This window comes from Paramacrobiotus metropolitanus, unplaced genomic scaffold (genome assembly GCF_019649055.1).
Source record: "Paramacrobiotus metropolitanus isolate TYO unplaced genomic scaffold, Prichtersi_v1.0 Parri_scaffold0000023, whole genome shotgun sequence".
Taxonomy (NCBI): Eukaryota; Metazoa; Tardigrada; class Eutardigrada; order Parachela; family Macrobiotidae; genus Paramacrobiotus; species Paramacrobiotus metropolitanus.
Genome location: NW_026570243.1, coordinates 1,371,716 through 1,384,069, shown reverse-complemented (window position 1 = coordinate 1,384,069; position 12,354 = coordinate 1,371,716). Strand labels below are relative to the sequence as shown.

Sequence of the window (12,354 nt, the reverse complement as noted above, 5' to 3'; positions counted from 1 at the left end):
ACCGTATTTCGAGGGTTTACTGGACAGTTGTTTAGCGTTTTCGGAAATCAGATACTTTTTTTAATCATAGATATACCCCATTACATAAAAAAGGCGTTGCTAGTGGCTGTGATTACCTGCGAATGGTAATGGGCCACTGCATCATTTTTGAGACTGTGTTTTTGACAGACAAATATGTTTTTGCAGGTTGTTATTAATCTTGTTTGGAGTGCTTGCTCTCATGTTAGAGCACCTTCTTAATATGACACAGCGACACAGCGGTAAAATGAGATTTCTTTGAGAAAAAGCGCAATCCAAAAACCTTGGTTACTGTAGATCAAAGGGTTACATCACGACGATGACACAGCAGCCACTTATATGATGAGCAGTTAACCTGACACGCCATGTGTGGGCAGTTTGATCAGATGGTTCCAATTTCCTTAACACAATCAGCACTCTGAGACAGCTGACCTTCTATTAAAGAAAACGGCCCCATGCTGTTTGCTCAGGATAAAAACTTAATATGTACAGCAAGCCGGTAAGTATCTATATTAAAGCGATCCGACAAATTTCCTGCGTTGGGAGAATGCACCTTAGGGCAGTTAGGTCTTGTTCCTCTGAAGTAGCATTGCGTGACATTTTTTATTAATAGCCAAACCTAGTGGCAGCTTCTTGGAAGAATATTTCTTAGAGATCTGCACTTACTAATTTGCTGCTTTGCTCATCTGGTCGTCGCTAGAACAAATCTGGACATTATATGTCTCAGAATTAACGTTGCAAAAATTTAGCTCGTTACTACAACGTGATTCAGTCGTCCCTGAAAATTAACCAAGCGTTGTCATTTTGCGGCTTTATTTCGGTTACATCACTTGTCCGAGTTCTGGGGTAAATCCCAAAATTATATGATTAAACCAAAGGTTCTCCTTGCAAGTACTGGAAAACGTCTTCTGCTACTAACATCTTACAATCTAAATCCTACCGCTATTACCTCTTGGTTTGTTTGAGTGTTCCTTCTTGCCTAATCACTTAAAATATTTATTGACAAAGATGAACATGAGCAACTCTACCGGCAAATCACCCAGTTCAGGCGACAGCCCACTGTTGGCTATTTCCAATACCGTGACAACGATTGTGGCGTTTTTCCTAAATCTTGCCGTTTTGGCACTATACATTATTCGCGTGCGCCACAAAGCCCCGTTCACGCTTTTTGTGGCCAATTTATTATTTTCCAATATTTTTGCCTGCTTTATTGCCTTTTTTGATTTGGCGAAATTGATTTATCGTCATGAGCAGTGGGAAGCGTCATCGTTATGTGCTACCAGATTCTACTGGGACTACACGTTTTCCGGTTTAGTCGCGCAGGCGCACGCCCTGATCAGCATGAACCGCATCTGGGCGGTGATTTTTCCCATTTCATACCGGAATTTTCATTCAACCAAGACTTCTCTGCTTATCTGCGGAGCGGCGCTGACTTATATGCACATCATCGTCGTCCCGTTTTTTGTCTACCGTCTCTCCTGTATCGACGATTTTTGCTCGCACTTCCGGTCAGATAAAGTGTTTTCTGTGCTCATCCAAATTGTCGTCTATCTGTTTCCATCGGCAGTAGCCATTGCAGCGTACCCCGTGGTGTGGTGGATTCAGCGTAAACGCATGACGCAAGTGTTGGCCAATCAATCTGTATACCGCAACAGTCATTTTGCCCACGGTCGTCATCATTCCAGTGACAAGTCTTTTTTGACACTGACGGCATTAACGGTGACGATTGTGGTGTTTTGGATGCCGGCAAAAGTGTACTTTTCAGCGTTGACCTTTGTCGGTGTGGATCTTGGGCGAATTTGCTTAGCTGTGGTTTTAACGTTGTCCACGCTGCAAGCTGTAGCTGATCCGATTTGTTTCGTATTGACGTTCCATGAGCTTAAGCGCGCTATGTGGTTTAATTACGTTAAGCGGAACTGAAGTTTCTGTGCACTTGATAACTTGCTTGTTAGTAGTACTCTTTTATCTATTTTTCTAATTATTTTCTGGCTGATTTTCTGATAAATACGACATTTCAAAGAATGAAAACGCAATGAACAATGTCCGAGTGCAAAACGTTGGGAACAGTTCGGAAATTTTGTTGTGTCAAGCAGTCGAACCCGCTGGTCACTGATATGTTGCTCTTATTATTATGTAACAGCGTTACAGCGCTCGGGGTGCGCCATTTTAGACGTCAGCAAACAAAAATTAATAAACAAATTAATTAAGCTGAGAGACGAAACCACCAGATGTCGAACATCCTTAAATCAGTGTTTTCCCGTTGCAATAATTATCCTCCCCCAGTTTCCTGGAAACTGTTTGGCTGAAGGTCCTCAAATTCCCATTGTTTCAAAAGCAAGAGGCTACAAAATTATATGGAACTGCCAATCCTTGAAACTTCTGTAGTTTCTACTGCTTTGTCATTTCCGTTGCTATTCCAGCTAGGCAGCCGTGATGTCTGCGCTAAATTACTGAATGCTGTGACGTTCCGCACCATCGGCTTTTTGTGCTGCCAGGGAAATGCCGTCACGAAATACCAGACTGTTTTCCTCTGTCCAGAATGTGTAATTACCTTCTTGTGTCAGTTTTCTTTCCTGGAAACCCAATCAGCCTCTTTTGTTAAATCTATTTCCGAACCTTATTGGTTACCCTGAAGCAGCTATCTAAAATAATTATTATGAAGTGGTAGAAGCTCTCTATCGTAGTCCATACTAATACATCTGCACAGTGCAATTACGGCGTAACAAAATAAAGCTTACCGCTACTTGAACCGATCTCAAAGGCATGCAAGTGCGCAATTAAATTTCTGACCTTTCGGCGGCAAACACTCCTAATTTCTGTTTACAGATACAGCACGCTTGCAAGTGTTATAAACTTGGACATGACTAGCAGTTAATTCCAGTTGGTGATGTATAATACTGTACTGAATGCCAGAGCCCCTTATGAAGTGCTCCTTTTCAAAACACCGTTATTTTTCTTTGGGTTCAAATTTAACCCTAGCAAACATCGTGTGCAATTAAGTCGATCAATATATGGTGCTACCTAGGACGAGGAAATTTTCACCATGACTCCAACATCGTCCATTCAATTTTTCAGTACATGACTGACTGACCTTTGCAGCTGTTCCCCTTTTTGCCTTACTTTACATGAAAGATTAAGATGTTTTAAACGATCTTCGTATTCCATTGAAAATAATGATGAACTTCTCTAATACTACCAGAACCAAAGTAGCGGTTCAAGGCGGTGATCCATTAATGGCCATTTCTACCGCTGCTACAACAGTCGTCGCGTTCTCTCTCAACTTGGCGGTTTTAGTACTCTACATCATCCGCATCCGTGCCAAAGCGCCCTTCACATTTTTTATCGCCAATCTCCTGTTTGCCAATGCATTATTTTGCATTACAGCTTTCTTCGATTTAGCCATAACCATTTACGTGAACGGGCTACCCACGATAATAGCGTACCATAACGAAGGCGAAGCGCCATCATCACTGTGCGCAACCAAGTTTTACTGGCATTACACGTTTTCTGGTTTGGTGGCTCATGCCCATGCTTTAATCGGGATCAACCGAATTTGGGCTGTTACGTACCCACATTCTTATCGAAGTTTCCATACGGTGAAAAGGAGTCTTCTAATCTGCGGTGGAGTATTTATATACATCCACGTTATGGTTATTCCGTTTTTCATTTATCGCTTTTTCCATGTCGAATATTTCTGCGACCGGTCAAAATACGACAAAATCTTCACCACGTTTGCCCAAGTGGCTATTTTTCTTTTGCCGACTGCGGTGGCCATTACAGCGTATCCCGTTGTCTGGTTAGTGAAACGAAAGCGTAAGGCTCAAATTGCAGCCAAATTTGAGTCATCTGGAGGTCAGAGTTATCCAACCAAAGGACGACATATTCAGCGAGACAAATCCTTTGTGGCCTTAACAGCCCTGACAGCGAGTTTACTGGTGTTCTGGATGCCGGCTAAAATTTATTTTTCAGCACTCATTTTTGCTGGTGTAAATTTCGGACCGATGTGCTTAGCCGTTGTTCTGACACTGTCCATGCTGCAAGCTGTTACGGATCCAATATGTTTTGTTTTGACTTTTCAAGAGTTGCGAAGTGCCCTTCCGATCCCATGCTTTAAAGGAACCTCTTGAGACCATACCTTCTAAACAATCCTATATCGGCTTTATCTTGGCGTGATTCTTCCAGAAAAGGTAAGATCCAACAGTAATCAGTCTTAAAAAAGGCGATCCTTATATGCCTTGGGGTCAAGGTCGTAATTCCTCCAAAATAACCTCCGTTTGGGCAGATGTCATTAGCACCTAATGTCCTTCCTCGGTCGATTCTGGTGCATATGATATCTTCTTACAGATTTGGAGAGACGCCCACATCTGTACTGCGCACAAGAACAGTCTTCAAAACCTCACCTCGCCACTCCCTTGCACAAGGATAACCTTCAAGGCCTTTCCGCTCCTTTATGTGGGCTTCGCATTCAAGCTGCCCTGTGGCGTTAAATGTTTCTCCTAACAATGACAAGGACCTCTGTAAACCACGTTATGTTGTTTAAAGCCTTGTGATACGCTCTTCGGCAACTGCTAACACAATAATTAAAATACTCGTATCGTGTTTATTTTGTACTAGCTGTAAATGCTATTGTTGATACGTATTTGATGCGTACATATAATTACCCATGCAGGTTTAATCATAAGGGATGGTGAATGATATCGCTTTTTAAAATACTGAAAGCGGTGGGATAAAAAAGTTGCCAGGTATTTATGCGTCCTGCTGAGGAAAAGAACGCCGGAAAATGTTGGCGCACGAGTGAACGATGCCGGTTTAGGTTAGCGTGGATTAGAACAGGAAGTACTAGCTGATATGAAGTTAGGCTCAAAATTCAGTAATCTGGCGATCACGTTTGTTATTGTCAAACAAGATACCCTGCTTTTTGTGCAGACCTCAGTAGTCAGTAACTTATCAAGTATCTCCCACACAACACTGAGCTACGCCATTACCAGCGAAACGTTTGATTAATTTAATGTTCCTGGCAATTCAGTTTGAACCGCGCAACGAAAGAATGAAACCGTATTATACTGAAAACATATAGAAGCACGATATCGTCTGATATAAATTATTTCTTTGCACATTTCCAACGTTATTTAGCATCTCACGAAGCTCAGCATTGTGGTCAGTTATAAATACAGTACATGTTTTCATACGTGATAAAAGTGTATAAAAGCCAGTGATCCCAGTACAGCTGAACAAATGACATTGGGATATCATGCAGTTACAGAATGCGTACGCATTGTGCTCCTGTTCCTGTGGGCATTCAGCGACTGTGTCCGGCCCTCAAGTCTACCTGAAAAGCGCACTTGGTATGAATGTTATTACCCGCATCTGTGTCCCGTTGGGATGCGGGTACTTCAACCTTCGTAATTAACTATTTAAATGGTAGCAGGGCACAGTAGTAGACGGCAAGGAATATGAATACTATGCCACTGAAGCTACACTTTTAAGGTCTTGCTTGTGAAAACGGTTTCCTAAGACTCGTACTCGTACTCGTTAACCATTAATTTTAAAAAAAAACGGATTTTTCAAGTTGGCTTTTAGTGTGCCTTTTATTTATTTAACTGTTTCGCATCTCCTGGGAAATCAAACTTGTCCAATCACCAGCTTCAAATATCCATTATAAACAAATTTTTACACAAACATGGTTTAACTGGACAGGAACTCATTGCGTGTGTAGCAGTTACCTGTTTTCTAAGTGTTTCTGGAAATGAACTAAGGCGAAACGTTAATTATATTTGTCGTTTGAACGCAATGAATGCGTCCCGGAATACCACGGATGACCTTTCAATCCCGGAAAGCAATCCGTTACTGGCTGCTTCTAATACGATCACAACAATTATTGCATTTTTTCTAAACGGTGCGGTATTCATGCTGTATGTTATTCGCGTGCGGAATAAGACACCGTTTTCACTGTATGTCGCAAACTTACTGTTATCCAACATCTTTGCTTGCATTGTTGCCTTTTTCGACTTGACAAAGTTGGTTTACAAAAGCGAGCAGCTGGAGATATCCTCCTTATGCGCCACACAGTTCTACTGGGATAACACATTCTCCGGGCTGGTCGCTCAGGCACACGCCTTAATCAGCATTAACCGAATCTGGGCGGTAATTAGGCCGCTGTCTTATCGAAATCTGCATACCGGGAAAACCGCTTTAATCATCTGCAGCGGAGCCGCCATTTACATGCATATCATTGTCGTACCATATTTTATCTACCGCTTTCTGCATATTCCCCATTTCTGCAACGATTTTGCGATGGACAACCCGTTCAACATTTTTAATCAGTTTCTGGTTTATGATTTGCCATCTGCGTTAGTGGTTGCCGCATTTCCTGTCATCTGGTGGGCGCAACGGAAGCGCATGAAGCAAATATCAGCTAATGAGTCGTTACGTGGAACGCACAGTCATTCTACTGCAGGTGGAGGTGGACGTGCCGGCCACGTGGATCGCTCGTTTCTCACCCTAACCGTATTAACCATGACCTTGCTGGTTTTCTGGATGCCGGCAAAGGTTTACTTCTCCGTGCTGTTTTTTGCTGGAGTCGACTTGGGACAAATTTGTTTAGCGGTGGTGCTGACGCTCTCCACGTTGCAGGCTGTAGCGGATCCTATTTGTTTTGTATTGACCTTTCATGAACTCAAGGAAACTATCATACATTTGTTTCAGAGAAAGTAACCTGCCTGCTATTTTTCCTCTTAAGTAGAAATCTCAACTTTGTAATTAAGCCGTTGACTAGTTTTGCCATAAACTGTATTACAAACTAGTTTCATATTTTTACAGCCATTCTGCATTGGATAACGGTAAAGCTAACCTCATACTAATGAAATTACTATGCATAATTGAGCATTCCGTCCGTCTGCGCAATTCACTGCATTGCACCCATCCCATGGCGTGATGATAAAGACGTTTGCAGCATTACAGTAATAATTTAATTAGCGAGATTTCTTTACTGTCATTATGCAAAGAGGGGATAACGTGCTAACCGGGATGTACAAAAGGATTGCCTCATTTGCTAGAATCCGTTGAATTCATATTCTTTCCATATTGCTTTACTTGTATTCTGCTGAAAGTAACAATTCCTCCTGTCTGAGAAATGTTTCGTAATAACAGCTCGTTTGTTGTTAGTCCTGGATCATTAATTCTCCATGACCCGCTTCATTATGCCTTATACTTAGCGGTAACGGTGTTTGTCTGCTCGCTCGGTACCATCCTTTCCTTTCTTCTTCTAACCGCCATGATCAAAGAGCGCAAGTTGTTCCACGGATCCCGGTTACTAATAATCAGCCAGATTCTAACAGAACTCCAGGAATTTTTCATCCACCTACCGCTCACCTTAACCGGGACCCTGATTGCGGAAATCGAAGCACGAACGGTCTTCCACCAGTTGACCTTTTGCCAGTATGCCTTGTTTTTTAATTTGACGGTTCTGTGCGCCAGCATCTGGGGCCTTTGTATTCTGGCGGTAAATCGTTTTATGGCGATAACCTTTACCAAACCAATGCTGTATAAAAGATTTTCATCGTGGAAAGCACAGCTCCTCCAGTTACTCTTTGTCTACATGCTGACAATCGGTTTGCATGTGACCTATCTCTTTCCGGGCCTCGAGGCGTCGGTGGCCATCGATCCGGTGAAGATATGCGGGACAATGCGGTTAGGAAGTCTGTACACCGTGGAAACCGTTGTAGGAAAAATACTTCCGATCTGCCTCACCATTGTAGTGTACTTGGTCCTTTTTGTGGCCATTATAAGAAAGAAACAGCGGCGGCAAGTGCGTGTAGGTGACAATGTAAACAAAACCTCAAATAACGTTCTGCGCAAGCGAATGGCTATGGCCAAGCTGCTTGGTGCGACGGCTATAGTACATGGCGTCACATATCTCGTCTATCCGGTTTATGCCTGGATGGTGCCGGTTCCGGAACGCAATGCCATGTTGACCTTGTGGTTGAGGTTATCTTTTCATGCTGGTCAGTTATCCACGACTGTAAGTTAATTTAAACGGATTTACTGGAGAATTCTTCCTAATTATGTCAACGTGTTTTTACAGATATTTTTTCTGGCGATGAGCAGCGATTGCCGGAGAGCTGTGCGGCGGCTGTTTCGATGCAACAGAGTTACAGAACGATCAAATGTTAACACACTTTCGACTCCACAGGTGACGCATGTAACATGTGCAGTGATCTGGAAATATAATGTATGCTTAACAGTTTAATTTGTTTCCTGCTATTCTAGGCTTAACGGCGTCTGGGGACTGCATAAAGGAAAATAATTGGTATACAGGAATGGTGCATTTCGTGCGGGCACCTAATTGTTTCTAGTAGACCAATGACGTCATGGATTGTTGTTCGGACTTCCAGAAATCTGCATGCAGGAAATAATATTATATCAATGTACTTTGTTGTCGGCGATGTGAAGTAACTGCTGTAGCGATTTCAGAGACTTCTTTACTGCCACTCGTAAAATCAAAAATACAAACATTTCTAACAAATTTTGCTCTGCATAATCGGTAATTTATAAATCATTACAAGCGGCAAAATAACCAAAGCAAGTGATACTGCGGCAACTACAATGTAGGACTAAATGGTCGCATAGCCCCATACCCAGCATTCTGTACGCAAGCGGTGCAGTGCACTTGTACGAAACGGATATTTTGAACTCAGTCGTACAGTGCACTGCGCTGCATTCGTACTGAATGTGGAGATGTTGGGTATGCGACCATTTTGTCCTAAGCTGTACATACTGAAGCTGGTAGAGCAACATTATGCTTGCTGACAGCACAAAGCTTGTTATGTATAGAAGTACGAGTAGTATTCTAAAATCAAGCAATATACAATACATATAGAATATACTATCTGTACAAGAAGTACATAATTATATGTACATACTACAGATAAGGCAGAATAAGCAGATAGGTAAATAGTCACCGTTTGTAGCTGCATAATTTGTTATCGAATTAATATGGCTGTAAGAGTACGTACGAACATATAAATGATCCTAGGAGTTATATTGTTTTCTTCATGTGGAATCACGCTCCAGCAAAATGAAATGACACAATATGGACTATTATTCAACCAAAACTTTGGTCTACTGGTATTTCTGAATTGTATCGTTGCTGTTCAACACGCAGACAGTCAGACTAATGGCCTGACATTGTAAAACTGATTCATCGGAATTGAAAACGAAACACTCGCGCCCATCGATCTCAAATTTTGAATTTTTCTTCCCGGTATGCTATGTAGCTGTGTGTAGCATACTATTGCAGATTTTGTAAATTTTAAAACTTAAACGTTCATTAGAAAAACATATGAATCAAAATGATTCGCGGCTAGAAATATATCAGGCCATTAAGAGTTAACCGGTGAGCGTGGACCGTTCCGATTTTGTCATTCTATGAAATCTTTTGAATTAATAACAAGCGCCATCTTTAGATCCTACATATTCGATCCAAGGAAAAGATCGTTTTCATTGCCCAAGACAACAGTAACATTTTACGATTATGTCTGAAAGCCAGCCACACCATGTGCTTATTTTTCTACAGCTTTACAATATAAAACAGCCGCTTATCCAATTTTTAAAAAAGACAAATTGTTGTCTTATAAAAATAAACCGACCCTTAATATTCCATGTACATGTATTTATCGTTAGTTGCGAGCGGCATAGTCTTCTTTATGCCGCACGCAACTACATAATACATAATACTTTGTAATACAAATGCAACGCAACTCATGAAACGTTGTTCATAATACACTGAGATGCTCAGATACGTCTTGTCCATATTTTACCAAAATTTAAAGGATTCTAATTGCATAAATTAACATGAGAGCATAATTTACCGCCTTAAAGAAATGTACTACCACATGATACACTTTTGCTGAGTTTAAAGAAATAATTGTCAAGCAATTAATTGTCCAGCAGTGTACAGAATAAAAAAATGCACAATGACCAAGCCAGCATATCATTCCAATAATTTTCCAAATCCCAGCTGCAGTCCCAGTAAACCCAATCCACCGAGTCCGCCCATACTGTTCATCCCCATACCCATGCCGGGATTGTAGCTCCAGCTCGATCTATGAACACAGTACTATAAAAGGTGACAAAATATAAAAAAAACGAGTGCACAGATAAATAAAATAGTACATCAGGTGACCAAGATCATAGAAATGCTCATTTTACCCCAATCCAGACTGCATAGGATTGATCATCATACTCTGCGGCTGTGCAAGTCCTTGGCTGGTCCCACTGCCGAGACCTTGCTGCATCCTTGGTTGTGGCGGTGCGAATGCATTCATCATGGCGCTTAACTGCATCCGGTTGAAGGCTTCTTTCATGAACGTTTCTTGATCAATAAATCCTATTAAAAAATTTGAAATCCCATACATTTAACACTCATACAAAAAAATTTTGAAGTGCCTGATGAGGTCATCATTAATGGCTTCGAAGCCATTCTCCTGTATAAAAAATGTAGGCATTAAGTGCTATAAACTTCGCATATTCCGCTATGGATACCGGTAGACTATTCCCGGCTTGAATGCAACCAAGTAGAAATACACCGCAGCTTCTCTAACAAACGTTAAACTACGTACAGTACTCGATTAAACTGAATTTATAAAGAAAAATTGTGACTTGCGAAAATTCACCTATTATTGCTTTGAAATAGCTGTAGCCGAATAAACAATTAAGTGCAGCAAAACAGACCAAGAAACCCTGCCGCTCACAAACACTAAACAATAGGATAAGGAATATGCAGTAAATGCATACGATTAACGGATCTACTTATTTTTGCTTGTTTGGTAAGTGAATTCAGCTATAATTTTAGATAAACTAAGATAGCAGTTAACATGATATATAATTAGCTGCGCAATTGTATGCCGCTGCACCACTTACTTCCAATCGGCGAAATGGCGGCATTATTCTTTGACGGTGACCCTGTCGCGACGTTGTTCAGAATGTGTTCAAGGGTCAACTGGTCGGCAATGTTTCGGATGTAGTTTGTGGGCTATCACAAATACAGAAAGGTTTATTTTAACTTGCTCACCGTTACGCTATAATGCACTTGTTCAGTAACTTCAGTCAGTATGTTATCGTATTTTTTCAATACTGCTCCCTTGATCACTACTTTTGTATGCCTTTCAAGAGGGAACTCTACTTGTTTCCCAAAGGAAACATCCTAAAGACGCGCTTTAGAAAAAGAGCCTCGATTAGAGGGTAAGCGGTTCACTAAATAATAAAATGTAGTACACGGTACATCTAGTGCGTAGAATTAATCTCCATCGAAATGATGTGATAAATTAATGGCAGCCAATATAATCAGTATACAGGGATCCGTAACGGCATTTCTTGAAATTATGCACTTATTACTCGCCGCAATATATTAATTTTGTCGCCTACCGCTGGGCCCGGACTCCCCCACTGCAGAGTATGTAGCACATCAACTTGAAATTTAAAACAGTTATGTTAAACATTTATTAGCCTAAAAGATGTAGGAATAAAATAGTCCAACACATATACAGAATGAGCATATTAAAGTCAGTTATTTTCTCAGCATTATAAAGCACAAATTTTAAAAAGGGTCTCAGTTGTTATATCCGGTGATTAGCGATATAATATATTATAGCAATAATAAAAGGAAAAATAATGTATAACTGTATAAGTAATAGCTGATCCTTACAGTACTTATCCAAGTCTGGAACTAAGCATTCTCATAATGTAATGCACGTACAATAAAATCGAAACTTCTTACCGCAGCGTTGACATGTATCCGCTTGTGCCCAAAAATCGCTAGAAAAATTATACTGATAGTGACCAATAATCCAAATACCGGCATTCTGCTGATGAAATCGACCGGCGTGGTCGCAAGTGTCCAGCCGAAAAGGCTCAACCGTCAGACAGCGCTGTGAGTTCTGGTAAACTTTACTACGAAAATGTTACTAATAGCAGCACGTTGACAAATTATAGTTTACCAACAAACTCATAATTTAGCGCATATCACCTTCATCCAACCAACTGACCAGCCGACTAAACCTGCATCTACACAGCACCGCCGGAAATCAGCATCTGGATGGCCTTCGACGATGGCGACTAGATAGCAGTGGCGGTGGTAACTGAGCGCTCTTTATTCGCGGCAGATATGACTTGACATGCGAAATCAACACCGGTCATTTCGTTGGCATCTCCGATAGCCGAAACCCGTTGTTTACATCTTAACCACATTGTGCGGTGTTTATGGTGAAAGTGCCGACGCGGGTATATCTTTCCCGACCGCTTCGTGCAGCGAACATACATGTTAACGCCCCAGAATGA

At 41.2% G+C, this 12,354-nt stretch overlaps 2 protein-coding genes across 2 annotated transcripts; one reads left to right on the top strand and one right to left on the bottom strand.

The window, feature by feature from the left end:
* The first annotated feature begins 7,024 nt into the window (after positions 1 to 7,024).
* On the top strand, positions 7,025 to 8,405 carry LOC129587189 (trace amine-associated receptor 2-like). Its single transcript, XM_055480808.1, has 3 exons — positions 7,025 to 8,038; positions 8,102 to 8,209; positions 8,287 to 8,405. The coding sequence occupies exons 1-3, from the start codon at positions 7,151 to 7,153 to the stop codon at positions 8,290 to 8,292; spliced, it is 1,002 nt and encodes a 333-aa protein (XP_055336783.1). The 5' UTR covers positions 7,025 to 7,150; the 3' UTR covers positions 8,293 to 8,405.
* A 1,368-nt stretch (positions 8,406 to 9,773) lies between these two features.
* Positions 9,774 to 12,140, bottom strand: LOC129587173 (uncharacterized). Its single transcript, XM_055480787.1, has 4 exons — positions 11,795 to 12,140; positions 10,939 to 11,050; positions 10,228 to 10,405; positions 9,774 to 10,121 (listed from the first exon to the last, which is right to left on the bottom strand). Exons 1-4 carry the CDS (start codon positions 11,876 to 11,878, stop codon positions 10,010 to 10,012), a joined length of 486 nt encoding a protein of 161 aa, XP_055336762.1. The 5' UTR covers positions 11,879 to 12,140; the 3' UTR covers positions 9,774 to 10,009.
* Positions 12,141 to 12,354: the final 214 nt, after the last annotated feature.